The 20,308-nt window shown below is 39.3% G+C and overlaps 1 protein-coding gene across 2 annotated transcripts in view; it reads left to right on the top strand.

Moving 5' to 3' along the window:
- Positions 1 to 20,308, top strand: part of stxbp5l (syntaxin binding protein 5-like) — a 129,841-nt gene that overhangs the window by 104,716 nt on the left and 4,817 nt on the right. For both annotated transcript variants that reach the window (XM_040148695.1, XM_040148694.1), the window contains 2 exons: positions 11,385 to 11,564; positions 19,606 to 19,845. In XM_040148695.1, the coding sequence (XP_040004629.1) occupies positions 11,385 to 11,564; positions 19,606 to 19,845 (420 nt within the window). The remainder of the gene's footprint in view (positions 1 to 11,384; positions 11,565 to 19,605; positions 19,846 to 20,308) is intronic.

Here is a 20,308-nt window from a genome sequence, read left to right as displayed (position 1 = left end):
AGGCCTGTCATCTCATAATTTAGAGAGATGGAAGAATGGAAGAATTATGAACAGATGGATAGGGACAGATACAGTACAACACAGTGTGTTCAAAGTGTCTGATTCACTTTAACAGTTACCCAAAGAGGGGACAAAGGTAGAGGGTAGAGCCAGATTGGTAGAGCAGTTATATTAAGCAGCGTACAGTTTGAGAATTACAATCTGCAATCAAGACAGAAATGTTAACAATGGTTAATAGCAGTGCAACCTAACTTAAAGTGTCAGTTTAAGTCAGGTTGATTCTATTTTCAACAGCTTTTGTAGATTTTTTGACAGCTTTAAATCACAGCTGCGCTCTGCTTGACAGGTGAATAGTGCTGTGTCTGTTCAAGGCCACATACATACTGTAGACAGCTTATTAAGGAAGCCAGCCATTGTCCTGATTCACCCTGCATGTCAATAACCCAGGCATCTCACTCACCTCTTCTATACATATCTTTCCCTCTCTTTTTACCTGACCTTTTTGCCCATCTTCCTTTTGTCCTTAGGGCTAGTAATTGGTCCTTCTCCTGCCTGAAAGCTGTTGTCTTTTTTTCTATGTCCTGAGTTCGGTTGTTTTGGTTTGGGTCTGTGAGTTACATTTCCTCAGGGAACTTTATCCCATGTGTGGCTGCGGCAGGGCTCACTTGACCAAGCCTTGTCGTGAGATGGACTAACAAGCTGAGATGCCAGTGATGGGTACCTGACCTGGCAGGATATATTTAGTGGTGGGCACATCAGGGGAGAGAGGGTGGAGGTAATAGCTGAAATTTTACAGTGTGCTGAACTGATGCCACCTGCACAGCTCCATGCAACTCATGGTGGTTTGATAAAACTTAAAATAAGTCTACCAACAGCTTTTCAACTAAACCATGCTGGTGCACCTTTTATAACTTCCATATCTAGAATACAAAGTAAGATCTGAACAAATTACATAGCTCTCATGATGACTCATGACCATGCTCATGTAAACCCTTACCTATGCATTATAATACTGCTCATAAACCAGTTTTGCTATAATGTATAATAAATTATACATACAAATATTGCACGTTTATGACAAGCTTAAATTAGTCCTAAAATATCGCAGATGAATGAAGCATGCCATTTTACAGTGGTAACTTAATTGGCCCCAATTTTTTGTGAATAGATATACAAAATTCTTATATGTATTTCAGGTTTGTCCCAAAAAAAAATCTTGAAACTCAATGATCCACACAATAAGTTGTGATGTTGTTACAACTAAAATGAAGGTACCCTTAATTAAAATAGGGGTCTAATTGTCAAGTTCTTTTTCATTCTTTCTCCCTGTTTTGTTTTTTTCAATTCAGTATATTCGGTTATATTTGGCTGCATTCTATTCCACAGTATTATCAGTACTGCTAAAACTGGGAATTAATTTATAAACAGTTGAAGCTTTTTTCAGTTGCGTAAATGACCGTAACAGCAAGGCCAGCCTGACAAATGCCAAAGGCTGTGACTCCACGACTGACTGACTGACTGACAGACTGACTGATAGAGTTACACCAATGGTCGCCCGGCCAGTGTCGGATTGTCCCCATCGCACGTTGCTCTTTCAAAATGAATTGCCGCGAATAGTTTCTACTACATCATCGCCGGCGTTTACAGGCAGTGTTGCCAACTTAGCGCCTTTGTTGCTAGAGACTTTTTTTCAAAAAAGCACCCTGCGACGAAGCTAACGAGTTTTTGGACAAACCTCAGCTACTTTGTGTAGAAGTGAGTTGCCAGTGTTGCCCTGTGAGTGCGAGGTCGGGCTTTCCCCCCGCAGGCACACCTCTCTATGCGTCTCATTCCCTTGATTGCACAGCAGGTGACACAGACTCGAATTAGCTTCTAACATTCTCTCTGAATGATTATTTTACAAGTAAATATAGCTGAAATTACAGCACAGCCGATATCTTTAACATATGTGTATGTTGATTTTGTCAGATGACATCTCGGTTAAAAAAGCAGGATTTTAGCAGAGCAGAGCAGCAGCTCGGAAATGGCTTGGTGTTGACTGCTGGTTAACGTGAATTCTTAATGGGCCGCGTTTCAGTCGCTATTTCATACTTGTTCCGATGTCTCACAGCAGAAGCAGAAAGACATGTAAATGAGAACAGCTTTATTGGGAATTCGGCTGTTTTAAAATACTGTATATGTGAGCACAGAGAGTAGGAGAGAAGCAAACAGATAAAGGGCTGAAACCGACTGGCACTAGGCAAATGAATCCACATATCATGTGATAATGTCATTTATATGCTAATTATTGTATTACATCATGTAGCGACATTTAGCAACAGGCTTTAGCTACTTTCCATTGAAAGTAGTACAGCAGTTCCACAACAGTTTTCAACTGCATCCTCAATTTTGCAAATTGACCATATGCAATCCATCCATATACTAGGTTTTGACCTAGTCTTGTTACTACAACTACCTTATGTCCAGCAAAACCAACTTTCAGACTTAACCGTTACAGTTTCAATCATTATTTGGTATTCCACATAATGTTGTCTGTCACAACCACAGGTTTATTCCTAGCACAGTTTAAACTTCTGTGCTCAGGTGCTACTTTTCTTAGAGCAGGTGGGTAGTCAGCAATGACGCACAAAGCAGTTTCACCCCAGTGATTCTGTGTATTTTTTATGAGGGGAGAAAAAGAGGATTGATGGGAAAAGGTGTTTGTTACCAAGGAACTGCATGAGCCATTTGGCCCGATGGTGTTGCCATCTCCAACACTCCTGATCTGTAAACTTAAGCTGTGTAGAATACATAGTTGCAACCAACAAGTTTGTTGTGCACAAAAGCATATGCAAAAAATAGGACTTTTGATGGTGTGTTGTGTATTTAAATGCAGTATTCTGTTTAGTTGTCTTTTGGTAATTGTCTGTAAATGTCGCTTTTAGACAATATGTTGAAGCAGTCAGCATGTGTGTATGTCTGGTTAGCATTAGCCCAAGAGGCGTCTTTTAATGTTGGGTTCCTTTTGAAAAGTGTTTTTGGGTTTGGTGCTAGTGTTGAGGCTCTAAGATTAAGCATTGTCATACTACTTATCTCATATGAATAACCTTACAGACATACTGTTTTAGGTTTAGATTTGGTACAGCAGGGCTATCAACCACACTATAAATAGAGTCTACACTGGCCATGTCACACAGCCTGTCAGCCTGTTATCTGTTTGCTTCTCTCCTGTTTTCTGTGCTCAAATATACAATAATTTAAAGCAGAAAATCCCAATAAAGCTGCTCTCATTTACATATTTTTCTGTTCCTGTTGTCAGACAATGGAACAAATATGAAATAGCGCTCCTGGGGCAATACTGGCGACTCTCTTCTACGAAAAGTAGCTGAGGCTTGTCCAAAAGGTTGCAAGATTTGTCACAAAGTGCTTTTCTGAAGAAAAGTCACTAAAGGGTTGTGGAAAGTCGGTAAATCAAGTGACAAAGGCGCTAAATTGGCATCACTGCCTGTAAACAGCAGCCTGATGAGCCAATAGAAATTGTTTGCGCCGATATATTTCGAAAAGGCAACATGCAATGGGGAAATTCCAACACCTGGTAGGCCAACCAATGGTGTAACTTTATCACACACTCAACTTACTCACGCACGTTCCCATTTATAGGGCTGGACCCAGTGTTGTGGTCCAGCCAGAAATATGGGCACTCTGTTATTGGTTTTGATTCTTCTTTGAGTTTCTATTATGATCATGACTGATGACATTTTAACCGACAACTGTCTTTATGGAGTATCAAGTATTTGATGGTGACCATGAAACTTAGAAGGTGTAGTAGTGTATGTTTGGAATTAAAAATATTTGCCTTGAAGCAATAACTCAGGTCACTTCAGGTCACAGGTCACTTAACACTTCAGGTCATAGTGACGTGTGTAATAAAGTTGGAAGACTGACTGGCTGTATGGAGCTGGTGGACACAATTGAAATAGTTAAAATGCCTGACACGATACTAGTGGTGTTGTTAAAGTAGTTGTAGTAGTAGTAGTAATAGTAGTAATACTAGCATTAGTAGAAGTAGCACTGTTGTTTGTGATAGTAATAGTTGTGCTTGTGACAACTTTTGAGTATTATATTGCTGTTGCAATAGTGTTGTCCTTAACCTGCTAATTAACCTTTTTGTTTTCATAACCTCTCAACTGTTTTCCTCCGTGTTACCTGCAAGACTCTCTTCTCCCCAGTTCACCTACTCTGGTTGCCTCTCTCCTGTTGCCCTAAAAAGTCTGTCTGTTCTGTTGGATCTCCTATTCCAGTTCATTATCCAACCTCCCTGCACAATGACCCACGCATCCTGCCAGAGCCAGTGGCCAGTCTGAGAGCCAGCCACTGCAGTCCAGTCTTTTACTTACTGGACAATGGTAAGAGGAGGGATGTCTCAAAGATCTCAGCCTCTTCATGGACATCTGCTTGTGTTTTGTTTGGTTTGTTTTTTTGGCAATAATGCAACAGGGGAGGGATAATTGGTTGTTTTTGGACAGGTGGTTTGTTGCACCTTGCATGCTAACTCAGCTTCCACACTGTGAGCAACACTAGAAGCAAGACACCGGAAGCCCTTTCTTTCCTTACACACGTAAATATGTGGGGAAGTTTAAGTAATTAATATAACATTGGCGGCTTTGAAAAAGGTGGCTACGGTAGAATTCCTTCATGGTCATTGACCAACAAGAGCAAAATTGATTTTTCACTTTCTTGTTTCCACCAAGTTTAATAAAAAACAGATTTACGTGTATGTAGCTGGAGTAAAATAGAAGAGAAATTAATTACAGCCATTTAAAAGCCCACTATTGGGAGATAATAGAAAATTTGGATGCAAGTAACGCTACCAACATGATATGAAATTATTAAAAAATCCCGTACTGTGAGGCAAACAAGTGGTGTGTGGGAAGAGGGTTTTTGTCTTTGATGCAGCACTGGCGACTCCTACTGGTTGGTTAGCAGTTAGCAGTTCCCAGGACTGCAGTGTATACGGACTTTGGCACTCCAAACTGGGAGAAACTGGGGAAGAAAATCACACAAATGAGCAATAAAATTATCACAAAATTACTGAATATTTTAAAATACAATGAAACAATCATTTTCACATAATCAGAATATAGTAGGTGCAGTTCACTACCTAAATGCAATCAGATCCTCTCGCACCACGATTGGTCACAACAGAATGACCTGTCAACCAAGTTGCTTGCAGTGTAAACAAGCCGACAGGGACTGTGTTTCTAGGAGTAGACTGTCTGCTGTTGCATTGTAAGTGTGTTCCATGCTTTTGTACAGACAACTGCTGGTGTTGCTTTGTCTCTCTGCCCCAGCTGCAGGGGGGTAGATGTTGTGATGTTTGTTTTAAATGCCAGATGTGGGCTTTGACCTTGGATCCTTCATCATTCGGATGTGCTGCAAGGCAGGCGGATTAAGGAAGAGGAAGGGGTTGTATTCCAGCAGGATACTTCTGCTCCTTGCTTGTCAGAGCCTTTAGTGCTTCATTATCTGTGATGTTAATCATTGTGCCTCCACTGGAACCACACATCTTTGTCACTAAACGAAAACATGCTACTTTACCAGACTGTGGCGCTCAGAATGTCTCTAATTGTGTCTTACTGACTGTGTGTCAATAAACCCACAATCTCATCTTGTGGTCCTCTCCGCTAACATTCATCACTGTCTTGTCTCTAACTAACTGCATGGTGCCCACTATGTGGCCGGCTGCGGTGCTGATAAAAATGACTTCAGCTTGCTTTGTACGTTTATCAGTGTTGTGGCCTGATCAAGTCCAACATTAGGCCCATTTGGGATCTCAGCATTCCATATGTTACTATTATTTGGTCAAATAGGGTTTCCTACATAGACCTCTGGAAAAATCCAAACTGTTATTTTTTACCTCTCAATCCAGTAGTGTGTTTAATTTAAAAAGGAATTTTTGTTATCGCAACGGTGTCTGTTGAGATAACAGAAAGCTAAAATTTTTGCCTGCCATGGGCAAGCACAGATGAGGAAAAGAGCAAAGCGTAGCAGGGCATTCTGTGGAAATGTTGGATTTAAACGTTGGTTTAAAAATGGAAAGCGGACATTAAAAGAAAGTCATAAAACAGTTTTCCACCAGAAAATGACATTTTAATTTTGCTAAAGTTTTGCGTTGGGAACACGACATGACAAATCATGAAGTAACATAGAGTGCTGAGGTAACAAATGGGGCTAGTCCAACATAAACTGTTGTCGTTCATGTGTTATAATATTGTCACTTAAACAACAGGATACTAAACTTGTAGTAAATTTCACTTCGGCCGTGAAAATAATGCACATAAATTATAGTGATAATATTATTAATCAACAAGGCTTTGGGGAAATTCTCATATTTTGACATAAAACTGTGATTTTGCTCAACTGACCAAAATTAGTATATAGGTTCAGTGAGCTTGTAGTTATAAAAACCCATGGTAATGAATGGTAACACATGCAGTGTTTGGTTTGGTATTGTTCATATTCATATTCATAATAAACATTTTATGAACTGTTTATGAACCCACTGAGCTGTTAAACAGAGGAACCATCTGTGTAACAGGTTTATTGTGAGGACATTTTCTCTGTCATTGTATCCCTAACACTGCACATTTCATATGGTCGCAGCAGCATCTGGGCCCAATGGTTTAGTATGAAGAAAACACACACACATACACACACACATGCACAGCTCATCAGTTATCTCATTAGCAACATTAATCCGAAAGGCTCTACTTGTTCCTGAAAAAAATGGAAACAAATTCATTGATTGTGAAATTCAATTAGAGCACCATACCACCCAAAGTTCCTCCTCTGCAATAAAGGAAATATATTTTCCTCAAGATGACTTTTGATACTGAGCTGCCTACATGGTCAATCAAAGCAAATAAACTGTATAAATGGATTAAACTATATTAAATTGAAGAAGATTCTTTAAAAAAAGGGTTCTGCTTTTTCCTCCAGTAGGCCGCACATCCTCTGCTGTACTCTTTCTTTTCTGGTACTCTGTGGCAGAAGGATTGAAACCCGAGTCAACATTTTTTTCAAAGTAATCATCATCGATTACTTTGATGCATTTTCCAAATCTCAAGTAATACTGAAATGGCCAAAATTATAAAGAATGAAAATTCATGGTCATGTTGTTTTCCATGTGCTCTTGAAATTTATCAGGCGTCATGTAAACACCATCCCGTTTCTTCCAAATGTCAATTTAATAAAGAAAAAAAGGAAATATTGCCTTCTTTTTGAGAGGGACACTAACTCAACATCTAACATCTCAACTTCAACCTTTGCAGTTCTCTACTTGCTGTAAAATGCTTGCAAAATGTTTGAACACATTATTTTATTGCCTCTAGTGTCTGACTGTGATTTTTGTATAGACACCCTGTGGTGTCACCGTGTTTGTGTTACCATGTCAGACGTCCCAGGCCTTAGAAGTTGCAAAACTGACATATTTTAGTAAAGACCTTGGTCAATGTTAATCAGGTTTTAGAAATGTGCACAGTGACTAAAGTTTGACCTCCAGAGTAAAGTCAAGTATGTTCTTGCCTTGTAGCAACTCAGCTAGATAATGCCTTTTAGTTGTGAGAAATACTATGCTAAGTAGTGAAACAACCCCACCTCCTAGTGCTCAAATATTTTGCTGGACAATTTGTTTGTATGGGGTATTACTGATCTGGTAGAAATAGCTGGGAACACTGGCCTGGGACAAAAATGGAGCATGCATTTTGAAATATGCCTGCCATGTGCAGTTGCACCAATTTGCATGTTCTGGTTATTTATTCATTTGAATGATTTCCATTTTGTTTGGTTTGAGGTTTTTGTTTATTTGTTTTTGTATTTTTCTCATTCTTTGACTTAGATTACACCTTAGATTAAACCTACTTTATTTTTTGTTATTATTTATTTATTTATTATTTTTTATTTGAAAGGATTAACTGGTGCTTTGTTTCCTATTCTTTTGTTTCAGTAAAGGGACCCGGCAGAAAGTTAAGTCTGCCAACAGATCTTAAGAGTGATCTTGGTACGGTAGGCGAAAGCCAGCAGTTTTCACTTGATTTCCTTTGAGTCATTTAGTTTCTGCTTTTGTCCCGGTTTCTAGGCTTTTATGTTGCGTTTGCAGTTTTATTCTCACTCAAACTTCTTTCACTCTGTCCTCCTGTTTAACTAGCCCATGAGACTGTCGGCCTGACGTGTTGTTTTGCCCCTTAATGTATTTTGATTTAAATCTTCTGTATTTGTTTCTTCTACATTTTGCAAGTGTTTATAAAGGTGATTTGTAACTCATGCCAATGTTTAAATTTGAGGCTTTCTACCGCTTTATCATGATTGGATCATCTTCTGATTTTACGCAACCTTTCCTCCATTGACAGCCTTGCTCTACAGTGATTGGATCACTCGCTACCTTACTCATTTTAACTCAATCATTTCTCTCTTAAATAGTCCTCTTTCATTATAACTGAATCATCTGCATTATAGATACTGAGCCTCCCCCACCCCCACATCTGCTACATAAGTGCTACATACACATCACAGTCTCAGGTTTCTCTTTGCTCTGCTTCTGCAGTGTCACACATGCTGTCCCCTCGAAAAACTTCTGCTTCTTTAAGAAAAAATGTGCCAGTACTTACTTATTACTGTGACTTGTCTCATTGAACAACTTTTGGTTATGTGACATGTATAAAAAAAATGCTTTTATTTTATTTTATTTTTTGCAGCACTTGCAATCCAGATTTGAAAAATTTAACGACCTTGTGTGCCTCATCATACATTTGGTTTCATCAACAAGAGAACATTTTATGATAATTAAATTCCTTGTTTCAGTAAGATGTGTCAGTAAAAGGGGTAAAAATACTTATTAATTAAACTTGTTGGTTGTGCCTTGTTAATAGCTACAATAGGAATATGGGTTTTCTTGTCAGAACAGTCTATTTTAGAGAGTATTTGTGTTTGTGTGTGTGTATGGCGGGGGGGGGGGGTCAGGTATTACTCATGTTGTGGGGACCTAAATCTGTTTACACAGTCACATTATGGGGACAAAAAGCAAGTCCCCATCATGTAAATCATTAAATTTTAAGACGATGACATGTTTTAAGCTAAGGATAAGGTTTAAGGTTAGGCAAGTGGTAGTTATGGTTAAGGTTACAGTAAGTCCCCAAGAATTGAATGTAAGTCAATGTTATGTCCTCTGAAGTCATGGGGACACAACTGTGTGTGTGTTGGTGTGGGTGTGTTGACGCACTCTTGATGCATAAGTACAGCACACCATGCGTTTGGGGAATGTGCGTTTTATGATACAGTGCCATTTCTTCTGCTATGTCGTTTCCTGCAGAACATTTCAGTTCAAACGACTGATTAGCTGTTTGAAATTAGAAAATAACAAAACATTAAAACAGAGACACAGTGGTGTCGTCACGCAGCTCTCACGTTGGTTGGCCCATTATTACCCTCAGTTTTTAATCCCTGCATTGCGGTGGCCCATTCTGCTATGAAACTGTGTGACTGCTGCACACTGCCCAGGTGGCACCCTGGAGCTTTTCATTCACTTTTCATTCGATTTGAAATTATTTGTGCATCAACCATCTGAACAGGAGACTAAATTTGATATAACAGAAGTGTGATCACTGCCAAATACTGAGAGGACAGTGACAAAGGGTCGCTGTGTATTGTTGTTACTATTTAGCACAATGCTGTTTAACCTCATGCTTCATGAGTTCAGAGAGGAAAGGTAATAAAAAATATGGAAAGCTTCGATCACATCTTCCTGTCAACCCCAAATCATTTTAACTTTGGTTTTACTACCACAATGATGTCATTAAAGGACCAGTGTGTGGGATTAATTGGCATATAGCCGTGAGGTTGCAGTTTGCATCCAACTAAATACCCCTCCCCTCAGCCCTCCCTTTCCAAGTGTGGCCTTCAGGTAACGTAAAAATGTGAAAGGCCCTCTCTAAAGCATGTGTTGGGTTTGTCCATTCTTGTCTACTTTAAAAACATGACAGTGCAACATGGAGGGGTCTGTGGAAGAGGGCGGGCTCCCTATGTAAATATGAAGGGCTCATTCTAAGCTAACAAAAACACAACAATTCTTAGTTTCAGGGATTATACACCAATGAAAACGTGATTATGAATATCATATTCCGTTTCTGCCAATAGATCCCCTTAAAACCTACACACTGGTCCTTTAAAGAAAAAGGCACTGTTTTATTTATTCATCACTCAAGACAAGTGAGAATGACAGTACTCAGGTGTTTGGTATCATGAAGCTGTTACTTACAGCCATCTTGGCCGTTTTTTTTGTGTTGCTAACTAAATTGTGGGCAACAAAGAACCGCAGAGTGCACCCAGTCCACACTATCCTGCTTTGTTTTTCTCTTTGGCTCATTAATAAGGTTTGGCTCTAAACAAATTATTTTGCTCACACACACAAGCACTACACATTAAGTAAGAACAGAGCTTCCAACAAACTCTGTCCCTGAGGTGGGGCCATGCCGAGCTAATTCCAGAAAGTAACAAGTGTTTCCTGTCAGCACCATCTGATTGTGTAGCCCAACCAACGTAACTGGAGTACTAATTTGCATTAGAATAGAAAAATAGATATTAGATATTATTTAGTTATATATTTTTTATATTCTTTTTTACTCCTTTGATCTTCCCTTGTAGCTTTTTGTTACAGTCAGTAATGCCATAAAGCCCATAGCCTTCAAAAGAAATAAACAGTTTCTGCTAAAAACAAGGTTTTCTAACAATTCACAAAGAAAAAAAGAAAGAAAGTGGAGATGAAACAAGCCTGTTTTCTTTTCTTTTGATTATCATATCTCTGTCCTGGCACAAACTGGATGGAAGTGCACTCAGGATTTGCCTCTACATTTTACTCTCTTTTTCTTTTACCCCAGCATCTCTTTCTTCTTCCTGCTCTTACTGATTTCAAATCACTGTTCAACTCTTTGTCACTCACTCTTGCCATCCCTTTCTCCCTCACCACCATCTTTCTTGTTGACAATTTGATATTCAGTTCGGCCTGCTTCTCTTAACTGCAAAAATTTCCGTCTTCATAGGTCATGTAGTGTAGTACTGAACTAAGAAGTATTAAGTCTGCATTTTTTAAAATGAACAGCAAAATATCCCAATGGGGTGAGAAAACTCTAGTTATTTCCTTGAAAACAGATAAAACTGCATTATAAATAAATCAAATTCTCCCCACTCATTGGCAGACTTCCCCCTTGTTTTGTTTAAAGCAAGATTTCATTGCTCATTATTAGCCTAGATGACTTGTGATGATGGATATTGCCGTAGTGGATTAGAATATGTTTTAAAGTTTCATTATTTCCCTCTCTGTATTGTTTGCTAATGCTTTGCCGTTGTTACAGATCATGTCAATGGACATTGCACTAGTCCCACCTCCCAGCCCTGCTCGGCGGGGAAGCCTCGCGTCCCAATGGGTCCCGAGGGGCCACGGCTTACCCGCAGAGGCCCTGGCCGACCACCCTTCCGCAAGGCCCAGTCTGCTGCTTGCATGGAGATCTCTTTGCCTGTGTCCCACACTGAAGGTGTGTGCTTGTCTTCCCAACTCCTGTCCCTAAAATTCAAAGAACATGCCCTCCATCCCAACAAATGCATGCAATCCTCTCACCCTGGGGTAAGTGGATTAAGGCATGATACATAGTGAACACAAGGCAAGCGTATGCTAATGCAAGTTAGCAGCATAAAAACTGAAATCATGCTCTAGTTGCCAGGAGCGGATGTTGTTAAGTAAGCAAATCAACAGATAGTGAACAATTTTCAGATACGTTCGATATAAACATTTCATAATTGACTGTTGGCTAAAAACCTCCCCCAAGCAGTGATTGCCCATCAGAGCTTAGCAACCGTAACAAGTCACTACAGGTCTGTCAGGTGTTGGATTTCGCTACATGTTGAAGCAGTGTACATGGTGTTGTAGTAAGAGCAATACCTGTAGTCGAAGGAGTTTTGAGGGTGGTGTCTTTTTTAGCCTTTCCAAAACATAAAACACAACAGCAGAAGTGTAAGGAATGGATTAAATAGTTTTTTTTCTCTAATATAAACTGCAGTTGTTAGCCTGGCTAATTATCTTAATGCCTGCATTAGTCAGCTGCAGTAGTAACAAGTGCATATTGAAGACCCTTAGGGAAGATTCTCGTTTTAAAACGAGTCAGCTGAAAACATTTAAGTTGTCAACCAACGCATATAGTTAACGTTAGCTTAATTAGCTACTCAGCTAATTGTCTCAGAATTCAGACCCATTGTCTCAGAAATTACTAAGAATTTCGAGTGGTAAGTTTGCCGTCCTAATGGTCGTAAACTGCATCTGTGCAATACGAGCTTGACGGGTGTCGCTGCAGTAAATAAGAGGGGTGAAGCTTAGTGAATGGTCAAGTTTTTAGATATCCCCCGAAACATAAACAGTCACTGCAAATTATATGAATGAAATTTTTAGGCAACAGGTGTTGAAAGTGATGACTATTGCTGCCATATGTTCACACCAACAGCAACTACTTCCTCATGTGTAGTTGTTCATATATCAGTGATAAACATATATTTCTGCAACTTGCTTTAGCATCACCTTACAGCATTTGGATTACAGGATGCAAGAAACAGCCCTTGCATTGTGTCCCTTAATACTGTTGCCTGTGTCGACCATGTCCCAGCCCTGAAGGTTGGTGCAATTGTAAGTGTTTTAACCGATTGATTTTTGCGTCTTCAGTAACTTTCTTTCCTTTTTATTTTTCTGCATCAAAAATGGCAGCTGTTTACTTTAAAAGCAGCACTGATGTGTTAGCAATGAATGTCACTGTATTTTTCCATCTAGTCATAGTATGGTTAAGTAAAGTCTCTGCCTTTTTTTCTGTCATATTTCTTTTTCATATCATGAATAGATTCGGGATGTTTTGTTTTTTGAAAAGTAGCTAACAGAGCACACAGGAGGTTTGAGTAGTGTGGCCACACCTTCCGCCTTTCTCATAATCCACAAAACTTTGAGTCTAGGGAGGCATTTCATCAGTCTTTATTTAGTTTATGTGTTTGTGAGTGAGTATATGCAATTTCTTTATATTGAAATTACCAGCACATCCACTTTTTTCAAGTTTAAAATAATCTTCTTTAGAATGCACACAGATAAAAGAAATGAAAAAGTGTTACAAGACAACCATTCAAGCATGACCTGCACTCTGGCATTTTGACATTCTCATTGACAGAAGTTAAATTTATTTTCTTCCATTTGAACTCCTTTTATTCACACCCCGACTTTGACTTGCACCGTCTACAAATGGATTGGCCGAGGAGGCTTCATATCCCCATGATCAGTGTGGAAATCTGTGCGTGTGTGTACATACAGCTCTGTGTGTGATAAAAGGGAATGTATGCATTTGTGAGAGTGTAAATATGTTCCTCTGTCTCCATGTGTGCAGTGCCAAAAGGTATTTGACTGATTTTATAGCTACTATATTTCTGTATTATCATCCGCTAATCTCAATAACTTAAAATAATAACTCTGAAGACCGTAATAAAACATCTGTCTTATTTTCAACATTTGATACATCGGCCCGTCTTTAGGTGTGTTGTTGGGTTATTTTGTAAGAGCCATACTGCTCCTACAAAATAAGTGACAGCAAAGCAAAAACAAAAAAGGAGATAAAAGAATGTGCTGTCAAGTGAGGAGTTAATGACACTCCCAGCAGTGTAATTTTAAGATTTTGAAAATTAATTTTAAGATACTTGCCAAAGTATGTATGAAAACTTGCACTTAGTCTGTCACTGGCAGACGACAGACATCAAGACATCCCTGCAGGACATCTGTTGACTTTGAATTAACAATAATCTTCCACTCAGACAAAAGTGAGACACACATCTTTCATCTTAACAAGACTCTTGACATTCTCCTGTAATGTTGGTCATTTTATTCATTTTTCTCCTGCACTTGGAACTATATATTTTCTTTAGGTGGAAAAAGCTGCAGCGAAACCAGACATGACTGTGAGTTGAATTCAGCTGCACTTTGAGTCTATACAATGACTCACATAGCTGGGTGATTTTTTTGAGGGTGGTAGAAACAAAAATGGGGAGGCATATTAGAAATTTAAGTGCTCTAATTTAAAGTGTGGAAAATGTGAAAATTTACTTTGCTACTTCAAGCAGGAGATTGGAATAAAGAGAGCCCATCATCTGTGAGCAAATTTACATGTATGTCAGTCAAAGTCTTCATGACCATGCTATTACAGACACCACTATCTACAACACAGTGTTGCTGGCTCATAAATCTGGAATACCACCAGCACTGTTTTCATAAAATGTCGATGTCTCATATATAAACTCATGCCCATAAGGAGAGTACACTTCTGGAAAGCTCTGGCTCGGCAGGTCACGCACAGGTCCTGCCTATATTTGCTTTTAGTCAGGGCTGTTTCAGATTGACAGAAAGTCTCTGTCAGGTCACAACAGGCAAATGTCTCCATAGAAAACTACTGTAACCACCTTGCACAAACATCAGATAAAAAGTAATAGACATTAGTTAAAAGTGTTGGCAATGGAAAGTAAGATTATGTTCCTAAATCACATTTTCTTCACAGCCGTACTGTGCTATAAATTTATAAAGGTTTTCGATTTTGGCCAACACCTATATTTCTAATGTGCAAACCTTTAAGAGTTTTAACTAACATGCTTGTGCAAAATATTGATGCTAAATAATAAACAGAATATGCGCAGTGCTGTTTGTTGAGTCACAGTTGACCCTTTCTGCAATTAGAGTCACGCTGCCATCTTCATTGACCTCATTATACAACATTGACCTGGAGCCAAGAGGGAAGCATTTTTAATCTGCATATGCTGAATGTTTTATTAAAGCCACTGGCTGAGCAAAAGCTGCATCATCAACCACACCAATGCAGATGATGGAAGAAATTTTTCTTTTCCACACTTGTTTTAATCCATCTAGAACCTCTGAAAATATCCATAAGAAACAATTTGACTGACTTCTTGAGTATTTTAACATGAGACATAATACTAACCATAGGCTGTATTAACAGCATGAAATATATGTTTAGTAGTATGGGATCACTAGTACGGTCATGTTACCTAGATACATCAGGTTGTGACAGCCCAGGGATCTCAACTGATTACTAAACCCAACTACACACTGAACTTAGACCTCCACTGACTGAAGGCTTTACTTAAAACTAAAGAATTCAAAAAGTTATTGTCAGAAATTCAACAGTATGTAAAGAAAACATGATGTTAATGTAGTTTTTATTTTTTCAGGCTGGACTGCAATGTTTCACTTGGTACTGTCAGTAGGCTAGCAGAGTCCAAAAAAAAATAAAAATTCTTTGTAAGGGAGAACAGTCCAGCTCCTGATACTAAAGAAGCATGTCATCGTCTGTCTAAGGGATAACCACCTCGCCTCTGTGTGCTGGAGTGGTAGACAGTGTCCTCGTGCTCGAATAGTGCTGAAACAACTTGGAGAAGGTGGCTTTGACTGTAATTTATTTTACAGTGGCCATAAGGGTCCAAAATTTGATATGGTATGACAACAGGGTCCTTTGTGGCAATGTTTTTTGAGGCAAGTGCATTTCTGTGCAGAAAAGAGGGTGTTAGACAGGCACTCTGGGGTACAGTAAACAATGAAAGGTGTTATTCGCTGTTGTACTTTGTCATAGTTGTTTCACTGTCTTTACACACCCCAATGCATTAAACCCATGATATTTTATTGGACCTAATGAAATCCTCCTGTATTTCAAAGGTATTTTGGGTCAATCAGTTTGACGCATCTGTCTGCTCAGTCATTTAGATGTCATTGGATAAATCTTTTCCAATCTGGACACACCACGAGCTTTCCTCTTGTGCCACCCTTTGACCAAAAAGGGACTTGGCACACCAGATATTATATAATCTAATAGGCAGCTTGCCATGAATTTGTCGGAGCACGCTCATGCTTCCACCGCTTGCATATTGTGGGGTGTAATAAATATTGTACCCGCCATGTACCCTTTTCAATGCTTTAGAACAGTATTGAAGATATTGTATGATACTGTTTGATTTGCAGGTTAAACAGAGCTACAGATTGAGTGCATGTTTGATATTCTTTGGTAGAATTTTACCAAGTATTTCTCTAGTTATTCAATATTGTTTTCTCTTCCTTTGACTTTTTTAGTCTAATATACAGATTGACATACAATGATTTGTATGTCACATGTCTAATTCACCAGCAGCATGCGATAAGGAGGACATAAGATGAAAAATCAATAATAGCCATAGTCTGCAGCAATTTTAATATGTGTTTATTATGTGTGAACAGTCGCTTTTCTCAGCAGATCGTTGCATATTCTCTGACTGTCGCCTACCTTTGGCACTGTTGTTTATCAGTTGCTCTGGATTACCACAGTGAATAGCCAGCAGGATGACTGGAATAATTAAAGGTCAGCAATCGGTTCGGGATATGAGGCCATTGTTAATGAGGCCTGCATGCCAGGAGAGGCGACAGAGGAGGGAAATGGCAGGAGAAGCCAGACTCAGCGTACAGTAAACTTACCCATACCACCTATCTTGGTTAAGCAGCACACCTATGAAATATGGAAGATACAATTGTATGATACAGTTAGATTTGTCCGTGGACATGGTAACAAATGGGTAGTGGCTGTTTAAGAACAGGAAAATCTCGAAGATAGAGAGTGTGTGTCAATTGATTTATTTGTTAGTATAGAGGGAGGAGGTGTTGTTTGCCCATAGTGTAACCCTTAAATTAAGTATAACCCACATACACTATTATAGTATCCCATAATGTACAAATTTCACAAGTAAAAGAGGCAGTACTAAAATATATTTTCCTGTGCTATAGCACAGAGCTAAGGTGACTCAGTAACTACCTGGCCCGATGCTGAAGAGGCTTTCAAAAAACATTCAAGTCTGTACCCATACAGACGTAAGTCCATGCTCCGAGATAAAAAAAAAAAAAAAAAAAAAAAGCTGAAGCCATAGGCCTTCTATTATATGGCTTTGGATATAAGAAGTCCCTTTTGGATTTTTTCAAAAAATAATCATAATAATTAATCATCTTAATTGTTAAAATGTCACATTTTGGGGTCAAATATTGATTCATTCCCAATTAAGTACACAATTAAATCTTGGAAAATCCATCTTTTACAACTGTCTATAATGTGTTAATTGATTTTTTGGCGGAATTTTATATATGTGTGTGTGTGTGTGTGTGTGTGTGTGTGTGTATACATATATATACATATATGTGTGTATATATATATGTATATATATAAATATATATGCATATATATGCATTAATACATATATGTATATATATATATATATATGTGTGTGTGTGTGTGTGTGTGCGTGTGTGTGTGTATTTATATATATATATATATATATATATATATATATATAAATTTAATATAATGTATACTATATAAATAGGGGTTAAGAATAGTCTCCAGGTGTCAGTCCTTGTCTCTCCAAAGTGTGTGTGTGTGTGTCGGTGTATGTTCATGTACCACTTGTCACCTCTCACCACTTCAGATTGTCTGCCTTTCCTTATCACCTCCTTGACACTGCCTCGCCTTTCTCTAGCTCCCTGTGAAGCCCCCCCAGGGGTCCCTGTGTTCTGTCAGAGTACCACTGTGCCTGACTTTCATTAGCCAGCACCCCACAGGCTCGGTCGCACAACGTAAACACACCCCAGACACACAGCAAAACTAAGCTGCAGTTACCCAGACTTACAAAAGGCTATTTTGTCTTTGTGGCTGCCAGCAGCATTGTACAGCAGAGTTGTAACGATGCCAGAATTTTGAGTAAAAACATCTAAATACATTAATACAGCTCTGATATTATGGTAAACAAGAAAATAAGAAACAACCAGAATATCCATTTTTGAGGAATTTCCATTTTTGAGGTTGTCTTCTTTCTCTTCTTTGGAGTTTTCATCTCAGTTTTGTATTAAATTGGATATGTATTTGACCCCTTGCAACAGTTTTGTAATTAGTTTGTAAACTGGGATGCACTCCAGATATTTTTGTACTCAGCAGTATCAGGGAAAGCATTATCAAATTTTTGGTTGTCGGCAGCACTGTACAGTAGCTCTCTATTGACCACACTGGACTGGACCAACAGTGTGTAGTTGAGTGCTGAAATAGGGGTTCAGAGAGAAGATGGATATGTGAGTAAAGGGTGTGTGGCCACCAGAAACGTAGACAAGCAGCATCTTTTTCAGTCACACTGTCTGTCTCTGTATATATTTGAAGGAGTCTCTCCACACTCAGTTGCTTCTTTCTCTCTTTCCCTTTCTTTCATTCTCTGACACTGCGTTTCATCTGTCCATCTTGTCTGTTTCTCGGCTGGACGGCTGCGCTTGTGTGTGTGTGTGTGTGTGTGTGTGTGTGTTTTTGCGCGTGCCCACGTGTGTATTTGTTTCTTTGGGTCATGGCGGGTTTGGTTTGTTCTATGGGGTTCATGTTGTGGGGGATGAATAGGTTATGCATCCAGGAGGGCAATGCTTCAGCAGTTACACGGAGTCACTATGTACTCCCACGACGAGCACCACATCACCAGCCCCTACAGCTGGAGTGAGAGAGGTAAGGGGGCTTCGGCCACAAACCCATCAACTGCTGTCCTGCTGACTAATATACGTCTGTCCATCCGTCAGTCAGTATGTCAGTTCGTCCTGTGGCCCTGTTTCGTCTAAAACATGCCTAGAAGTGCTTGTTCTTGTCCCGAGGTGTAGGACTGGGGTGATGCCATCTTTATAGCAGTGCGTAGTGTATGTTTTGCAGGCAGCATACAGCACCCATTTGTCATGGTTGTTACATAAAGTCTGTACTCTGCACATTGCCTCGCTTTGAATAATTCAGAAATGCAGCAATAGTGAAATACTTTTATTACGGAGGCTTTAAGTACAGCCTGAATGTGTAGCACTCAAATAGAGTTTAAAGGAGTTTCTGAATTTGGTGCAATTGCCAGTGTGTGTATGTGTGTGCCTTCTCGTGTGTGTCTGTCTGTAAATATGCAAGTGAGTGTGTGTGTCTTTGTGTTTGTGTGTGCTTTGTATCTGAGTGTGTGAGCAGGCCGCTGAATAGATTGTCGTCAAATGTAAAACCGGTGCATTCTCAGTTAATACAGACAGAAGTGTGCGCACAGGAGTTTGATGTGAAAATAGGTTTCTGTCCCGATGTCGCTTTGTAATGTCTGATCACTTTGCCTCTCATATTGTCACCTCTTTTCAGTGGCATTATTCCTTTTTGTTCCAGTGTTTTACGTGACACACGATCTGCAGACAAACCGTGTTTTAGAATATTTGTCTTCTGTGCTCTTTATCACTCTCTTTCCTCTCTCTCTCTCCTTATGGAATACCTTTTTCCTTTGTACATCTTGTCCTCTCATCCCACCATTCTTCTTCTTTGTCCATCACGTTGCCGTTCCCTTCCAACTCTCTTTTACTGTTGACATAAATTTCTTTCCTCCAACACAATTTTTCTCTTTCTTCTTTTCTCTCTTGTCACTGCTTCATGTCTCTCTCTTCTTGCATCGTTTCTGCCTGTGCCGTGCTACTGTGTTCGGCGGCCGTTGCTACAGAGAGTCGTGAAAACTCCTTCAGCCGCTCGCGCAGTTCCAGTGTGTCCAGCATTGACCGGGACACCAAAGAGGCTATCACCACACTGCAGTTTGGAGAGTCCTATGGGCGCAAGAGTGACGCTCTGCCCACCCCATGCTTGTGGGTGGGCACCAGTTTAGGTGTTGTTCTGCTCATTCCAATGTCCATTCCCACCGACCAGGAAGAGAGGATGGAGGAACCTGTCACCATTGGCCCCAGTGGTAAGTCCCAGTGAGATTGGGTGTCATCACAAAGGTGTCATGTACCTTATAGAGGTTTTTAGTAACCGTAGTTTTACGCATAGTTTTCCTTCACAAACAGGGATTGTTATTCACATGTACGCACTTTTAGTTCCGATGTAGTGTCTGCAATACTTTGGTGAGTACAGTATTAACACAAATACAGGTTGGAATGAAAGATGACTCAGCTTTTTTATTCAAAAATAACAAAGATAAGTTGGAATAGATCAAACGTGTTAGAAAAGTGTGTAGAAAATCCGATATACGCCTCAAAGTCTGATTAATCTGGGGAAGGTCTTAAAACTGTGTGCAGTTTTGTCAGCAACAAAATAAAGACAAAGAGAAAATAAATCAGAAGACATTAAGAGCCGCAAAATAAAATCTAAATATGACATTAATTTTACCATTAATTAATCTTACTAGTATTTTGAAACTATTCACTTGT

This window comes from Xiphias gladius, chromosome 16 (genome assembly GCF_016859285.1).
Source record: "Xiphias gladius isolate SHS-SW01 ecotype Sanya breed wild chromosome 16, ASM1685928v1, whole genome shotgun sequence".
Classification (NCBI taxonomy): domain Eukaryota; kingdom Metazoa; phylum Chordata; class Actinopteri; order Istiophoriformes; family Xiphiidae; genus Xiphias; species Xiphias gladius.
The sequence above is the reverse complement of the archived record's forward strand: the minus strand, read 5'-3'. Positions and strand labels throughout refer to the sequence as shown.